The following is an 18,843-nucleotide window of genomic DNA, read 5'->3' on the forward strand; positions in this document are numbered from 1 at the left end:
TCTGCACAGTAAGAACAGGTTAGTGTAATTTTCTTACAGAGCAACGCAAAGCATTCAGATGAGATGCTTTATATGCACAGAGCATGAATGAAGTTGCTGTCTTTGAAGTAATTGCACAGGAGCACCTTTGTGGAGAAAGTTGAAAATTTGATTTGGTAGCATTCTGTGGAAATCACCCATTGTGTTTTAGTAATTGGATTACTGTGGTTCAACAAGCTGGGGTTTAAAATGTTGGGTTGGTGTTGTTACCTGTCAGCTCAGCCATTGTAGCTAGCAGATACATAATGTTTTTTTCCTCTTCCTGCCTAATGTACATTTGTGGCTTCTATGACACTTTTTCTGGGATTGTTAACAGCTAATGTTTAGCAAACAATAAGTGAAAGTGCATTATGGTAAACTGTATTTAAAATAAAAGAATTTGATTGTAACAGTAGTATGAACACAACTTGTACAACAGAGTGCTTCAGTATATATTGTCAGACTGGGTAATAATTAACTGCTTCATTGGAATAAAGCCAAACCATTTTGAGAAATAACCAGTAAGAGTTATTTCAACCACAACAATCACAAAATCTTAGTTTTGTAGTATTTTAATTAAACCTTCAGTTTTATTACTTCTTGTAGAGCACATGGATTGCAATATTTTAACAGTTGAAGGTGATATAAAATGTAATTCTTGACTGATTTCTTTTCCCCACCGTACCTCCAAATTTTGTAAACATGTTTATAATCCTAGTAGCAGTATTAACAGTTACTTGTGGAATAATGAATTGTGGTGTAATTAGGTTATGCTAATGAAGAATGCTGTTGCATGCTATGAATTTTATTCTGAAAAATTAAAATACAAATTATGATTCCCTATTTGTGATAAATGAACTCTCTAAATTCACTTTCATTCATCCAGAAGTGTTGCTACTAGCAAGGCACCAATATGCTTAATGTTCCCAACTTCGTGGAAGTACCTCTTGCCAAAAGATGGTCAAGGGCATCTAGTAAATCACAGCCAGAAATAAATTTCCTCTTAAATAGCGTTGTTTCATACATTTCCACTTCTTCATATTTTTCGGTGGCTCAGGTATCTCTCAATGAAATAAATCATTATTTATTTTTTGTAATATTGGTTGTGAATTATTGAAAATGTTTTGTATCAGGTTCTTCATCTGAGGGGAATTGATTCAGAGTTGTATTTAACTATCTGAAGATATTTAAAACTTGAAATCTTAAGAATTTGGTAACAGTTGTGGTGAAAGGAGGGTCAAGAGGATTCTGAAGATGCACATGCTTTGTGAAATGGGATTCAGTATGGAAATTCCAGAATTAAAACATTATTTTTCTCTTCAAATGTCTATTTGTATTTATTCTGTTTCCTATATTGTTTCAGGTCAGTATATTGATATGTATGTGCAGTATAAGAAATTTCTAGTGTTTAGCTCCCATCTGGTAACTGGCAATTTTCAAAGCTAACCTCGTTCAACAGGAAAATATATTATAAAGGGTAACCCAGTATTATCTTACAAACTTAAATATTTATTGTAAACCAGTAAGGAACCTTATGCTCAATGGTAGAAAAAGTCAAGTAATTTTTTGAAAAGATGCCCTTGAGGTCTAAACATTTTTGTTTTGCAGCCAATACTTATTTTGCTGCTCATCTGAAAACAGTTTTAAAGGGTCACCGAGTCATAGAGTCTGTGGATAAATCTGAAGCAAGATAAAGAGAAGGTTAACTTGTGTTAGCCTTGAATGCAGAAGGACTTGTTTGGCAAACATTTATATCTGAAAGATTAGGAGAAAAGCATTTTCTCTCTTTTTGGTGGTGAACCAAGAAATGCTGCACTATTTCAGGGCTTTTAAAAGTAAACCAAAATACCATTGCTGGACTTGCTCTTAACCATCTTTTATCATTTGCATACGGCACCTTAAAAACTGTAATTCCACTTTCATTGCATTGTGTTGCTGCTGCCTGTGGACCAGACATCTTTCCTTCCTCGGTGAATTACTGTTTGCTCCACAGAAGTTTTTCACAAGAATTGAGTCACGTGCTGTGCAAGAATAAACGAGAGCTAAGGAAAGTGCTTGCAGCAACCACAGCCCGTCGCATCAGCCTTTCACTTTTTTTATGTCACAGTCATTTTTCTTTAGGCAACCCTTCTGGTATCTTTTTACATTTATACAGCGAGTGTGATGAGAACTGCTGCAGGAAACGAGAAAATGAGAGACGTTGCTTTGAGACATTGTAATTGGAGACTTTGGTGTAGTAGATATTGATGAAGATGCATGCTATTCCTCAACTTTTAGAAGAAGAGGAATGACATGCTGTTTACAGGTAGTCCTCGGCCTGCGACCACAATTGAACCCGGAATTTCTGTTGCTAAGTGAGCCACCTGTTAAGTGAATTTTGCCCCATTTTACGACTTCTCTTGCCACAGTTGTTAAGTGAACCCCTGTATTTGTTAAGTCAGTCATACGGTGTTTAAGTGACTCTTCCCCATTGGCTTTGCTTATCAGAAGACCACAAAAAGGTGACCACATGACCCCAGGACAGGTCATTGCAGCCGTCATAAATATGAGCCAGTTGCCGAACAATTAATCTCTTAAACCAGGGGTAGGCAACCTCGGCTCTTTTATGACTAATGGACTTCAACTCCCAGCTGACTCGGGAATTCTGGGAGTTGAAGTCCATGAGTCATAAAAGAGCCGAGGTTGCCTACCCCTGTCTTAAACCATCATGTACTTTGCTGCACCATGAAATTAACCAATTTATTTCTTTTATCACTCACTGTGTTTTAAACTCTCCTTGGGGATGAACCACACTTTTAATTGGAGATGATGATGATACCTTTGGGATCTTGTAAATATAGATAAATAATTATGGAACTCTTAGGGATCTCTTGCGGTCATGACGCAGGATGGAAAGGGAACCTGTGTTGGAAGGTTTTCATCTTTTCCAGATTTTGTGTTTGTATGCCAAAGTATTTACAATTTTTCACAATGGCTTGTGGGTATTTTTAATATCTAATAAACTGCATTCCCAAATATTTCTGTTGTTCAACCAGAGCTCGTGCCTTAGTCCAATTGCATAACTTAAGACTGTTTAGTCCCTAGCAAAGACATTCAATTTAACCATCATAGTTAAATTTAATTAAGATTATATATATACATATATATTGTGTGTTAAATCTTGTGTTTGTCTCCCACATTTAATTGACATTCTTGCCTTCTCTTTATTTCAGAAGAAGATTTGGAAAATTTTGATGTTTCCAGTCTTTCTACTGAGGTACTGCAGAATATTGAAGCTGACAGCTTCTGGTGCATGAGCAAACTGCTTGATGGCATTCAGGTGAATTGATTTCTGTTTTCTAACTAATGGGCATATTTCATTTGCACTTGGGTCTGGAAGCACTTTTAAGAGATATTGAAAAGCAGAACATTTGATAAACAGGTTGCAGCAGTTGGTGTTCCTGCATGTATTGGTAAAGGGCCACCTGCCTGATTCTTGCTGGTAAAGATAATTTATCATGAACTGGGCCCTTATCATTTCTAAGGTGCATTAAAAAGATATTCTACCCCCCCCCAAAGAAATCAGTTCAGTGTTCCTTTCTATGACTGTTAAAACCTGTTAGTAGGCATGTTTAGATAGTAGAACGTATATGCTATCTTTCCAAAGAAGGATGCGCCTCTGAATATTTTCTTTAAAAAAAAGAAGCCCCCCCCTTTAAAAAAAAGCCTAAATCAAATTGCAATGCCGAATAGTACCGTATATACTTGAGTATAAGCCGAATTTTTCAGCCCACTTTTTGGGCTGAAAAATTCCACTTCGGCTTATACTCCAGTCAACAAAAAAACTTACCGAGGACTTGTGCGCGGCCGAGGCTTTGGTGCTTCCGGGATCGCGCGCACCTCTCCCAAGCCACCGCCGTCCGAGACCTGCCGAAGTTTGGGGAGGTTTGGGGAGGTGCGCGCGCACCTCCCCAAACCTCCCCAAACTTCGGCAGGTCTCCGTTCCTCCTGCCGACGTTTGGGGAGGTTTGGGCGCCTCCCCAAACCTCCCCAAACGTCGGCAGGTCTCCGTTCCTCCTGCCGACGTTTGGGGAGGTTTGGGCGCCTCCCCAAACCTCCCCAGGTCTCCGTTCCTCCGCGCAGACCTGCCGACGTTTGGGGAGGTTTGGGCGCCTCCCCAAACCTCCCCAAACGTCGGCAGGTCTCCGTTCCTCCTGCCGACGTTTGGGGAGGTTTGGGCGCCTCCCCAAACCTCCCCAAACGTCGGCAGGTCTCCGTTCCTCCTGCCGACGTTTGGGGAGGTTTGGGCACCTCCCCAAACCTCCCCAGGTCTCCGTTCCTCCGCGCAGACCTGCCGACGTTTGGGGAGGTTTGGGCGCCTCCCCAGGTCTCCGTTCCTCCTGCCGACGTTTGGGGAGGTTTGGGCGCCTCCCCAAACCTCCCCAGGTCTCCGTTCCTCCGCGCAGACCTGCCGACGTTTGGGGAGGTTTGGGCGCCTCCCCAAACCTCCCCAAACGTCGGCAGGTCTCCATTCCTCCTGCCGACGTTTGGGGAGGTTTGGGCGCCTCCCCAAACCTCCCCAGGTCTCCGTTCCTCCGCGCAGACCTGCCGACGTTTGGGGAGGTTTGGGCGCCTCCCCAAACCTCCCCAAACGTCGGCAGGTCTCCGTTCCTCCTGCCGACATTTGGGGAGGTTTGGGCGCCTCCCCAAACCTCCCCAAACGTCGGCAGGTCTCCGTTCCTCCTGCCGACGTTTGGGGAGGTTTGGGCGCCTCCCCAAACCTCCCCAGGTCTCCGTTCCTCCGCGCAGACCTGCCGACGTTTGGGGAGGTTTGGGCGCCTCCCCAAACCTCCCCAAACGTCGGCAGGTCTCCGTTCCTCCTGCCGACGTTTGGGGAGGTTTGGGCGCCTCCCCAAACCTCCCCAAACGTCGGCAGGTCTCCGTTCCTCCTGCCGACGTTTGGGGAGGTTTGGGCACCTCCCCAAACCTCCCCAGGTCTCCGTTCCTCCGCGCAGACCTGCCGACGTTTGGGGAGGTTTGGGCGCCTCCCCAAACCTCCCCAAACGTCGGCAGGTCTCCGTTCCTCCTGCCGACGTTTGGGAAGGTTTGGGCGCCTCCCCAAACCTCCCCAGGTCTCCGTTCCTCCGCGCAGACCTGCCGACGTTTGGGGAGGTTTGGGCGCCTCCCCAAACCTCCCCAAACGTCGGCAGGTCTCCGTTCCTCCTGCCGACGTTTGGGGAGGTTTGGGCGCCTCCCCAAACCTCCCCAGGTCTCCGTTCCTCCGCGCAGACCTGCCGACGTTTGGGGAGGTTTGGGCGCCTCCCCAAACCTCCCCAAACGTCGCGCAGACCTGCCGACGTTTGGGGAGGCGCCCAAACCTCCCCAAACGTCGGCAGGTCTGCGCGGAGGAACGGAGACCTGGGGAGGTTTGGGGAGGCGCCCAAACCTCCCCAAACGTCGGCAGGTCTGCGCGGAGGAACGGAGACCTGGGGAGGTTTGGGGAGGTGCCCAAACGTCGGCAGGAGGAACGGAGACCTGCCGACGTTTGGGGAGGTTTGGGGAGGCGCCCAAACCTCCCCAAAAGTTGGCAGGAGGAACAGAGACCTGGGGAGGTTTGGGGAGGCGCCCAAACCTCCCCAAACGTCGGCAGGTCTGCGCGGAGGAACGGAGACCTGCCGACGTTTGGGGAGGTTTGGGGAGGTGCGCGCGCACCTCCCCAAACCTCCCCAAACTTCGGCAGGTCTCCGGACGGCGGCGGCTTGGGAGAGGTGCGCGCGATCCTGGAAGCACCGAAGCCTCGGCCGCGCGCAAGTCCTCGGTAAGCTCCGGGCGGTCACTTGCTTTGCGTCTCCTGAGGGAAGGGGGGGCGACTGGAGCGGGCGTGTTTCCTCGCCTGCTGGGCGCCGCGATTTGCCCGGGGAACGCGCGGGCCCCGAATGGCAGCGTGGAGCGAGGAAGCGGACAGCCAGGGCTTCCCTGAGAGCCGCGGCCACACAGGGTATTCCTGTGTATTCAGGCTTGCAAAATGGCGGATCGAGCCTCTGCTGGCGGCAGAGGCTTGCAGAGCGCGGATCCAGCCTCCGCCGGCGGCGGAGGCTTGCAGAACGGCGGATCGGCTTATACTCGAGTCAACAACTTTTCCCAGTTTTTGGGGGTGAAATTGGGGGTCTCGGCTTATACTCGAGTCGGCTTATACTCAAGTATATACGGTAGTTAAAATGCAAATAATTACAAAATGATAAATTAATACAAGTAATACGGACAGAAATAGGATCAATTAAATGATAGCTAAAGCACAGATACAGAGGATTTAAATTAAAGGACTCAAGGTTGCTCTGAACCTTTTCTCGGTTTGTGAAATGTAATTGCAATGAATACATTTCAATCAAAGATGAGACCAATGGTCATTCTTCTCTGTAAATTCATACCTAACCCAATGAATTGATATCATAAGAAATCAGTAGAGTTAAGCACTTACATTTATGCTTCAGATTTGAGCAGTCAGATTTCTTTTTGGAATTGCTGCAAGTATGAGGATGATATTTTAAATCATTCCATCGAGTAGCTGGCATCATGTAGTATGCATTGTGATGCCTGACTTTCAGTAGGGTTATATCATGAAAGCAGTCTTTGAATGGCCTAGTTTTTAAGCATCCTTGATCACAGCCATGAATATACATGGGCTGAAACCCTAACTTCCATGTAGGTGGATAGAAGTGCATAGAATAAGGCAAGCTGAGAAAAAACCCCCACTCCTTTAATATGATCCAGTGATCTTTCAAAATTTTTTTTTATTGACAGATGCACTTTTCTCTGTTGTGACTACTGCTGTTTGGGAAAATGTTCTTTGCATTGTTTTTCACAATTCCTTTCTGCTGTTTCTTAATCATCATAAAACGTATCTATTTGTCAAGAGAATGATACATAAAGCATGTCACTTAGTTTCCAATAAGATGGGTTCTTAGGTTTGAAAAATGGTTAGTGGATGGAAAGCTTTAATATGGCTTGTGCATTCTTCTGTTTTAAAGTATTGAAAGGAAAATTTGCATCATGTAGCTCTGTTTGAAAGCACAGAAATACAATTACCTCACCGCCTAGAATTTGAACTATCGTTTTCTTTATAGGGATTATTCCTCAAATGAGAACAAAGAAATATACTACTGTTTCAACTGGAATGAATTTTTTTTAAGACATTTTAGCGTGTCATTTCTAGAATTCTCAGATGCTTTGTCAAAGAAGTTGACTTCTTAGAATACAGAATAATGGAGCATTTACAATGCATTTCCTTTTTAACAGGAACTGTGTATGGTATAGATAACTATTTTCAAGATTTGGGAATATATTGTTGGCTTTACTATAAAGAAAGTTGACAATTTCTCATGTTTGCAGTATTGATGTCATGTCAGTCCTTTGTTTACTGAAATAACGATTGACACCTTAATATTGAAGATAACACACCAATGAGTCTACACTCTCCCTAATTCTGCTCTCTGATGTATTTATTTCCTCAGGTTGTATAACTCCTAGCTTCTATTTTTCTGTTGTTGGTGATGCATCAGTTAGAGAAAAGGTATCTTACTTAAACAGGCTAGAATGTCCCATTTTTCAATGACAGATCTTAACAGAGCCAAGTAATTATAATTAATACAAATATTTCTCTTGGTAACTTTATTATTGTGTTGTTGGTCATTTATCAATGGTGAGACAAACTGACAGCTGATGAGATCTAGAAATGCATTATTCATTTAAATAGGTGAAGTTTTTGGAAGCATCTTTTTCGTATCTGTTGGTCAACAGGTAATTTTTAAACTGTTTTTGTCTCCTAGGATAACTATACCTTTGCTCAACCTGGTATTCAGAAGAAAGTGAAAATGCTGGAAGAGCTTGTTAGTCGGATTGATGGTAAGCCTTAAAAACTAAGGAGAACTTGAATTGTGTCCTTTGGAGAGTGTTCAATTAAAAGCTTCAGCAGTACCATACTAATCAATTAATCTATTGTGGTGACCACAGGTTGTCACATCCTTATACAGGATAAAAAAAAGAAAAAAATAATTAGGAAAGAAGACTGGAAAATATATCAAAGAAAATGCATATGTAGGAGTTGAGTTAAACTGGAACCAATAGTAAAATTAAGAGCTTAAAGAATTATTTCTGAGTTTTAAAGAGAGCATGGCAAAGGGAGCAACCTGACTACTGTTTGAATTTCATCTGCAAGGAGGCAGTTCTTGTCATTTGGCATCTGATCCCTTAAGCTTGTTTATCATTAGTATTTGCCCTCTTATTTAATCATAGATAGGCTTCTAGAGCAGACATGTCAAACACAAGGCCCGGGGGCCGGATCCGGTTTCATGTGGCCCGCAAAGCCATCCTGGAAACAGTGAGGCAATGGCCCCCACTGCCTTGGCCCTGGCCCAGAGACCCTCCTTCTGCCAGAGACCCTCAGATCTGTCCCACTCCTGCCCAGGCCCCCATAGGCACCCTTGATGCGAACGATGTAGAGTAGGCCATATGCACTCTAGCCACGCCCACCCAGTAGGCCACGCCCACCCTGGCCATACCCACCCGGCCCCCTGAGGGCAACCGCAATGCTGATGCGGCCCTCAATGAAATTGAGTTTGACACCCCTGTTCTAGAGGATGTAATGGTTGGTGCCATCCACTTGGCTAACACTGCAAGAGCAGAGGGATCCGCTACTGGATGTCTGCAAAACCTTTCTTTGTGGTTTGAGGTGGGCATGGTTTGAAATTGAGCAGATGTACATTTTCCTCCATAAAGTGTTAATGATATTGATCAGTTATTGAGAGAGGCTTTTGTTTCTTATAATGTGGTACCGAGATGAAACTTTTAACTAGCATCTGGTCTGAAAAATTTATCTGATCACTTTTAACTCTTCCAAGAATAAAGTTTCTCTAAAAGGAGCAGAGAATACAGTTGTAGATTGGGAGACAGGAATTGGGTCCATTGATTTCCATCCGTATAATGCAAAAGGCTGAGTTTAACTACAATGGGGTTGTAGCGTTTTGCCCCTACTGTAATGTAGCTTTTCATAAGTAAGGTGTTATCTTCAACCATTGTGGGGCACAGTGGCTTTTGCAAAATTACTGCAATGTGTCACCTAAAGAGAAGCTATCAGATGTTGAGCCATTATCTTTACATTTTATTAACGAATGTAATCGACATTTAATGTCAATCACTTTGCTGCAGACTAATGTCTGCTTACCAAAGGCAGCTAGCATTCACTGTGCATTAAGCTCAATAATTATAAGAGTTTGACAGGATTTTTTAAATATAGCTGTTCTTTGATATTATGTGTTGTTTGTGTATTGCTTAGTTACAAGGAACCTGTGAATATTTTTAATGGAATCCAATTAATTAGCAGCTTTGTAAATAACATATTTAATACTAGAAATAAATTACATGGGATGGAAGGGTAGATTTAATGCTTTTACATGTTTAGCAGGGTTATTTTGAAACATATTCTGCCTTCATTCTTAAAAAAAAAATCCCCATCATGAAATGCTGACTGTCATATTGCTAAAGCACGGTTTAATTAAACAAAATTCAGGAGATAATGCTTACCGGTTCTGAACATATTCTCTTGGTAGTTTGCTAAATTAATGAGCAAAAAGATGCCAAGCAGAACTAAGCATATATTGTGACGCTGCCTGTCAATTATTGGTGTGTGCCAAAGAAATGCTATTTCTCAAATAGGCTAAGCTGGACGAGCTTCTTGAGACAATCACTTATATGGTTTAATGTGCCCTATTGTCGAGCCCCGCAGGCCCAACATTCAGCGGGGAACGGCGCGCCAAGGCTGTGGGCCCCTCCCCCACCCACGCGCCCTTCCCGAACTACTCACCGGAGGCCCAACAGCCCAGCACAGCCACCGCACATTCCTTGGGCCCACCGGCCGGCCTGCCTGCCTCGACTGACCACGCTGCTGCCGGCAGAGCTCCCGTCCGACGCCGCGCATGCGCAGGAAGGGCCAGTGAACGGAGCGGCCGACGGAAGGCCTGGAGCGACTGGTGCGGCTGTATGCAGCACCAGAGTAATTGCCCGAGGCCGCTGGCAGGTGGCGGGGCCGGCGGACGCCGCCCTAGGAGCTCTTTCCACCGGCCTTGAGGTGGACGCCGCCTTGAGAGCCCCCACGCCAACGAATGATGGGGAAGGACATTTGGGCCAACCGAGTGCCTGGTGGACGGCAGGGACCATCCGGCTGGGTTAGGGTGGGATTAAGTGGGTGCGGTGTGGATGGGGGGGTCATGGGGGACACGGAGCCTGGTGGGGGAAGGGGGGCATTCAGGGGGGGAAGCAAAGTAAAGCGGACGTACCTGGGCGCCGAGGAGGAAGGCGTGTCAGGAGATGCCGGGCGCCAAGCCAAGGAAAGGCATGGGTGGGGAGGAACGGGAGATTTGTAGAGGGAGGTGGGTGGAAATTAGCCCCTGGGCGTGGTGCTATCGGGCGTGGTGGTTCTTGGGTGTGGTGATTGTTATGTTGGTGAGCTGTTATAAAAGCAGCGTTGGGAGCAGGGAGCCGCCAACGCTGACTTTTTTCCTGCTTCGGGTTGCTGTGAAGACAAATAAAAACACATTCAACCCTTTGTGGGTCGTCTCTCGTTCCTGCCAAGCTGTTGTTCCGCTCGCTTCAGGACGAGCTTTGACAAGTATAAGCTTAATTCTACCAACATACTGTATACCTTGGCATTTTTTTCTGTTTGTGATGGGATTTGCTAAATAGTGATGCTTGATGCTGTATGATGTGCTTAAATTTTAACATACATTTTATCAATGTTTATCATTACATGAAGTTGTGCATTATAACTAGTTTTTAATAGGGTCAGATGGAAATTGTACATAAGCAGTCTACTAGTACAGACATGTCAAACTCTCAACGTCACGTGACGTTGCGCGACGTATCGGAACTTTTTTCCCATTGCTGGCAATGGGATGGCATAAAAACCAATTGGATTGATAAAGGGAAAATCTTATTACTTTCCTGTTCCTGTGCTGTTCCCTACGGAATTTCTGATCATTGGTAACTACCAAAGAAATTGTTAAATACAAGACCAGTTGAATTTAGCCTAAACATTTTTGCAGCATTTTCAGAACTGAGCATTAGCTAACCTTATAAAGTTACATATGGTCATTTTACATGAGATATATGGTGAAACTTATTTCATTCTTTCAGGAACACAAGTAATCAAACTTAAAATAGATGCTTCTGTTTCAGAAGAGTTTAGAGTTCTTTTTATGTAAAGGAAGCTTTTCTATACACCAGTTGGAAAAGTATAGGGCAAAAGCTGTTGCCCTATGCTACATTGGGGTTTGTAGTTATTTATGTTCCTGGGCACTAGAATAGAATATAAAATAAATAAAGCAATATAAAAAATTGTGAGAGAAGCATTTTGTAATGTTGCTGGAAGCATTTGAAGTTGGTTTTCCCACTTCAAATAATATGGTTAGTCCATTTCTTTACCATTTGATTATTCCTGGACCATTGGACAATCAGTTGATTGCAACAATGAGAGCTTCACTTTTACTTTTGGAGGCTCCAGGAGAGGCAGTTGTTTTGAACCAGACGCACAACAAACAAAGAAATTCTGTGGGAAGACTGTCTGCAACTCCGATAGAGTGCTTTATATCAGAAGTATTTTGATCTAGTGAATATGTTCTTACTAAGATACCATTTTAACTAAACATTGTGTTTTTTCTCACATAGTCTGTTTAAGGATAAATTATGGAATCATTATTTTAAATTGTTTGTAAAAGACATCATGCACTTGTATAAACATGTTACCTCTTAAACCCAAACACAGTAAATCAATGATATAAATTGTGGGTTTCTAACCATTCTTTAAAAAACTGGATGCCCTACTTCAAATATTTTCAGTTATATAAGATGTAAAAGTGCTGAAAAGACTGTTAAAATAAAATCACTTATGTTTCTTCATTTTGAAACAAGTGCTATTATTTCTTGAACATTTAGCATAATTTTATTGTTGCAAACTGCTGCATAAGTATCTTTGGAAAAATTCTAAGTCTGAAAGATGGCAATAATTACATCTGCCAAGTCATTTATTACATCTGCATGCTTACTTTCAATGAAATGGAAAAGTTAAATTTAGAATTATTGCCAACCAAATTACCTTTATCAGTGAAATAACATCTGCTCACAATTACTTACAAAAAAAGAGGAATGAATCTTTTCAGCCTGAGCATTTTCTTTTGTCTGTTCGTATATTATCAAATAAACGACACTTAAAAGCTTTGCATTTAGTTGTGCATTTTTTAATATGTTAAAAATAATTTAAAAAGCCCATGGTAAATTCAATATTTTTCTGTTTTGTTTTGCTTTGTTTTAAAAAAAGTTTGAAACATTTAAATTGCCTTGGTTTGCAGGTTTCGTTATCCGCATGATATTCTGATAATTGTTATATAAATCAGTGCAAGTTGCTGCCTATTTGTTTTAAACATGAGTAAAGCTTTAATTAACATAACATTTAAATTAAAAGTAACCTGTGAGTTAAGGGGGAGCACAGAGGAGAAAAGTAGCTGAGCTCCTGGTTGGACCTCTTGCATTTGAACTGTCTAGCAATGAAACAGCTTGCCTCCTGGAGTTGTGTGTGCTCTGTTACTGGAGACATTAAAATAAAGGCTGAGAGTGGTGTAGTGATTAATGTTCTGGAGAATGTGAGGTTTAAGTCTCCCTTCAGCATGAAAACCAGCTGACTTGGACCACTTTTGATCTCTCATGCCAACCTACTCACAGGTTGGTTATGCGGAAAACAGGACAGAGGAGTATTAAGTGTGTTAGCTGCCTTGAGTTGACTGTCTAAATAAACATGGGGTAAAAGTGAATAATAATAAAAAGACTGCACAGCTATTTTGAAAATTTATATTTCCTACATAATCCTGATACGTTGCTCAATAGATGGGAGACATATAAATTTAATAAGACATGTGTAATTTTGTATCAATGCATGTATTAATTATAGTTTAGTAATACATTAATGTTGCATTAGTCCACACTTGTTTATTACTGGAACAGAGCCATAAAATCCTAGGTGCTGCTTACATTCCAGAATTAGAGGGATGGAGGATTTTCTGAACTGTATTTGGGAGATATATATATATATATATATATATATATATATATATATATATATATATATATATATATATATATATATATATATATATATATATATATATATAAGATACACCATATATATGATACATACATACATACATACATACATACATACATACATACATACGGGGAACATATATGATATTACACTGCTTTGTGTGGGTTATGTAAATATCATCAGTAGTTTATTTCTGTTCTTTTTTTTTCTTTCAGAGCAAGTACATAAACACATAGATCAACATGAAGTAAAATATCTTCAGTTTGCTTTCCGTTGGATGAATAACTTACTGATGAGAGAGGTGCCCCTGCGATGTACCATAAGGCTTTGGGATACATACCAGGTGATCCACTGCCTTGATCATACATTTAAATATCCCATGCTGTTTTGAAACATGATTCCTCCTTCTTCCTGTACTTATTTTAACCTGATTTGTACTGACATTTTGGGTGCTTGAAAAGTTTCCTTTGTAGGGGTTTTAATTTTGACATCAAAATTGGCCAGCAGAGAGTTGCCTGCAATTGTCTGTGTTCGATAGGATAATATCTTCTGAAATTGTATTTATGATATTGTGGCTAAATGCTTGGACATATCAGCCTCATATGTTGTAACTACCGGAAAATATTGTAGATTCCAAGGGAAAAATAGAGAAGAATAAGTTTTAGGTCTTGACCTGTAATTTTCAGCTCTTATCTTTAGTGAAGGCTTAAAAATGTGGTTTTAGAAGTGGTCAATGATACAATTTTTAGACCAGTCTCTTTCATGCCCCATCATCAGAACCTAGCTGATAACTCATTCAAGAAAAGAGACACTAGTTTTGCTCAGGTTCCTTGTGTATATTAATGGCACCAATAGTTAATATCTCATTTCTAAAACTGATTTATGTGGATATTATTCCTGGACACTTTCTTGTTATTGTACAGATTTTTCTATTTTATTGGTGGAAAGATTAGGTAGACATGCCTCAGTATATCCTAAAGTATAGCTTGATTGGTCATGTGCCATTGTCAGTGTTGATTCTTAGAATCCACTTAGATTTCCCCCATAACAATCTTCCCATAAATTAAAAAAACTTGTTATAAAGTTAACATTCCCTAGCTGGATATAGGAAATCTATAGATTCAAAAGAATGCCTACATAAATTTCTATACATCTGATTTTTTTTTCTTTAACTAAAGCTTTTAGCAAATTTTCGAGTTTCCTTGAATACAAAAGCACTAAAGAGCCATATAAAATTAATAAAAAACCATGAAGACATGTGCATAGATAATAATAGTAGCAGCATGAAAGCTTAATGGGAGAGAACCTAATTTTATAGTTCATGCCCTCTGAAATAAATGTCATTAACTTGCCATCTGAAAGTTATCAGTGAGGAATCTTTGCAGATTTATTCTCACTTTCAGAAGTGAGAAAACTATTTTACCACTTTTTTTTTACTACGTCCAGCTGGTAGATACATTTAAAAAAACATGAAAATGCAACTTGATGTATTTAAGTATGCTGTTGTTGTTGTTTTTTTAAAAAAAATCAAAACCCTCAAAGGAAATAATAGTATTTTTAGTATCTAAAAGGCACTAATCGTTTTGAAAGTGGAAAAATAAATGGCTATTTACTTTAGTCAGAAATATTCACCAGAATAAGTGAATATTTACCAGAACCAGTGACCAGTAAAAAGTAGAGTGACACAGCAAACCCCACAGTAGTCCACAACCATGTCAAGCCTTGTCTTTTTAAAAACTACATCTCTCAATCCGTTTGACCAGCTGACCTAAAAATAATCTTTTTAGAACACAGAACATAGAATAATAAGAGTTGGAAGGGACCTTGGAGGTCTTCTAGTCCAACCCACTGCTTGAGCAGGAGACCCTACACCGTTTCAGGCTGTCCAGTCTCTTCTTAAAAGCTTCTAGTGATGGAGCACCCACAACTTCTGAAGGCAAGCTGTTCCATTGGTTGGTTGTTCTCACTGTTAGGAATTTTTCCCTTAGTTCTAGGTTGCTTCTCTCGGTTAGTTTCCATCCATTGTTTCTTGTCTTGACTTTTGGTGCTTTGGAAAATAGTTTGATCCTGTCATCTTTGTAGAAGCTCCTCATCTTTGTAGAAGCCCCTCATCTTTGTAGGAACCCCTCAAATATTTTTAGACAGAAGCATAATACAACTCATTTCTATAAAGAATAAATTTTTATGTGTTTGACATATGTTGCACTTCATTTCAATAGTAAAAAAACCCAAGAGAATAAGAACAATTTTTTTCCCCAAACCTTTCAGCCTCTGACCACTTTTGGGACAGGAATTTTGGTAATACAGTCATTAAGTGAGTCATTATGTGACTGATTTTATGACCATTTTTCCTGTGGACATTAAGGGAATCATGTTGTTCCGTTAAACAAAACATTGACCATTAAGTGAAGTCAACTTCCTCAATTGATGTTCCTTATCAAAAACTGGTGGGGAAAGTTGCAAATTGTAATCATGAGACTACAGGATGCTACAATTGGTCATCAATGTGAGCCAGTTGTCAAGTGCCTGACAACTGTCAGGTGACCATGGAGTGATGCAAGAGTTGTAAATTAAGGACAAATCATAAATCACTGTTCTGATGGCATCATAACTTTAAACCATCATTAAACTGTCGTAAGATGAGGACTATCTGTAATATGACTTTTGGGATTTATCTGAATTACTATTCCGGGCTGTTAACAGTTTTATTTGTAACTGATTAAATGTCTATTTTCTCTAGTTTAAGTTTCAAATGGGCATAGGCTTAATTTTGTATGTTAGAGATGTAGTAACTATGGATAAATGTAATATGAGAATAAATACAATTTTCCAGTTAAGTCAACTGCAAGTCTGATTTAAAGGTGCAAAATAATTGAAAGGTGAGCACTGGAATAAAAATCGTACTCTTAAATTGCCAATTAAAAACATTCAGCAGCTAAAGAGATAGAAAATGTAGAATAGACTTTGGAACACAGTTTTATGTAATTATGCAGCTATGCCCTTTTTGGCTCCTGAAAAACCATAGCACTTTAGCCAGCAGCCGAAAAAAAAATGCCAGTAGAAATATTCTTTATTTTTGCTATTCTGCAATGAAAATGTATACATAAACTTGGGAAAAATGTGCATTGGTATGAATTTTTTTTATCCATTTTCTACTTTCCCCTAGCATTCTGAAAATTGTTACAATCTTTGTTGTCACAGTTTTGACATGGCTCATAATTATTCATACCCTGCAGTGTTTTCTCCTTACCATGCCAATCTGTGCTATTGCCCCAAACAATGAAACACGAGGTCCGTAGCAATCATATGGAAGAAGTCAACATTCAATTCTTGACTTCTGGGTTGCTGTCTGAATCTCCTTTCTTTGAGGGATTCAACCACATTTTCTGTCTCCCACAATGAATGTTCTGTTGCAGTCTGTTCCATTGTCAACACTGAGGGAATTGCCCATTGAGAATTCAAAGCTTTCAAAGAGCCTTCCCTGTTTGACTTCAACCAGGGCAAAAAAGAAAGAATGGAATAAAGAAGCTCTCTAATTCCAGCTCCAACTCTCTCAGGTTCCTTTGTACTTTACAAGCATCTCCAACCCCATGATCAATAGCCCCATTGTTGAGGAACTATACTGTCCAGTCTTTATTGGCTCTTTTTGAGGTTTATGAAGAGACTAAGCCTATATTCTTTAATTACTGAGCTATATGGGGTGGGCGTGGTGTCAGGGGAATTCAATGTTCCTTTACGACCACTGTGTCCATCTTAAGGATTTGAAGTAACCAGCTCTTGACTAAACGTAGCCTATAATAAAAAAACTTAAAATATATTACACAATGAATGTTATGTTAATGTAACATACTAATGATACTAAACATTGAGGAAATGCCATCTTTTTATTCCGTTCAGTTTTTGCTTAACAATTTGCCATTTTTTTTTGGAGCAAGCCTTTTAGCAGGAAATGAGTGAACCTCGTTTATTTTAGACCTGCATTTATTTAATCATTGGTATAACAAGCTTGTGGCTTATATAGTTCATCCTCACTTTTTACGTATTCTTATAATTTTCATTATATTGTTCAAAATTTCATTCCCTCTTGGCTGGCTGAGTTTTCTCCCTAGATGGCTCACGACAGTTCAATTTAAAGGAGTGAAAAGTATTTCTATCTGTATACTGTATACTGAACTCTTCACTATCCTGACTAATAAACAAATCAGACAATTTTACAATGCAGATTCATATTTGCTGTGATATCTGAGCTGTATTTAATACTAAAGCATTTTTTTATATTTAGGAAAGAATTAGTTTGAATAAAATCAAATTTACTAAGAAAAAAAATAGTTTGATTATAGATAAAATACCTTTCATCATACATTGAAAAACTAAGTATAGGATGGGGAAACTCAGATAATTTCATTTCACTGTCACGGTTGACTGTGCAGGCCCAATAATGGGAGAGCCTTTAAGCATCCAACCAAAACTTGAAACAGCTGTGGCTTCTTCTTGCTTTCAAGCCATATATCCAGAGGGGCAATTCACAAACAAAGCACTCCTCAGACTATTGGCGCTGCTCTGGTATCAGATGATTTGTTTTATACACTGTGGACACAGTTATTAGGCAAGTTGCATTTTAATTTTCTTATTGAACAACTACAGTGGTCTTGATCAATCCAAAATGCTAATAAACCTCAAGCCGAAATATTTAAGAAAGTAAAAGTGAGGTTTTGGCTTTCTTAGGAGAATATGTGTGGACAATTATTGGGCAACTATTAGTGTGCAGAATTATCATGCAACTAAATGAAAAATAAAAATTTGCCTACCTCACTCGTTTATTTGCAGCTGTTAAAGTGAGAATAATAAACAAACAACTCAAAATGTGCAAAGAGACATTTCTGACAATTCAAAATAAAAAATCAGTGATTGATATAGCCATCCTTCTTTTCAATAATAGTCATAGGCCTTCCATTCATGGAGTCTGTCGATTTCTTGATCTGTTGAAGATCAGCATTTTGGGCAGCAGCAACCACAGCTTCCCAGACACTGTTCAGAGAGGTGTATGGCTTTCCTTCACCGTAAACCACCTGTTTAAGAAGGGACCGCAAGTTCTCAATAGGGTTTAGATCAGGTAAGGAAAGGAGGCATGTCATTTTTTTTCATCTTTAAGGCCTTTACTGGCTAGCCACACAATGGAGTTCTTCGATGCATTGTCCTGCATAAAATTCATGGTCTTCTTGAAAGATTCAGACTTTTTCCTGTACCATTGCTTGAAGACAGTGTCTTCTAAAAGACACTTGGGAGTTGATTTTGAGTCCATCTTCAACCTGAATAGGTCCAACTAGCTCATCTTTAATAATACCAGCCCATACCAGTACCCCACCTCAACCCTGATGGCATCTGAGTCAAAGTGGAGCTCTGTGGCCATTACTGATCCAGCCATGGGCCGATCCAGCTGGTCCTTCAAGAGTTACTCTCACCTCATCAGTCCATAAAACCTTTGAAAAATCTGTCTTCAGATATTTCTTGGCCCAATCTTGCCATTTTAACATGTGTCCTGTTCAGTGGTGGTTGGGTTTCAGCCTTCCTCTCCTTGGCCATGTCTCTGAGCACTGAACACTTTGTATTTCTGGGCACTCCAGGTAGGTTGCAGTTCTTGAGTATGACAGCACTGGAGGATAATGGGTTCCTGGTAGCTTCACGTTTGATTCTTCTCC

General features: G+C 40.6%; 1 protein-coding gene across 2 annotated transcripts in view; it reads left to right on the forward strand.

The window, feature by feature from the left end:
* The window catches only part of TBC1D22A (TBC1 domain family member 22A), a 138,111-nt gene that overhangs the window by 84,213 nt on the left and 35,055 nt on the right, over positions 1–18,843 (forward strand). For both annotated transcript variants that reach the window (XM_081330153.1, XM_081330152.1), the window contains 3 exons: positions 3,231–3,337; positions 7,824–7,899; positions 13,360–13,487. In XM_081330153.1, the coding sequence (XP_081186279.1) occupies positions 3,231–3,337; positions 7,824–7,899; positions 13,360–13,487 (311 nt within the window). The remainder of the gene's footprint in view (positions 1–3,230; positions 3,338–7,823; positions 7,900–13,359; positions 13,488–18,843) is intronic.

Source organism: Vipera berus, assembly GCF_964194415.1.
Source record: "Vipera berus genome assembly, chromosome: 6".
NCBI lineage: Eukaryota > Metazoa > Chordata > Lepidosauria > Squamata > Viperidae > Vipera > Vipera berus.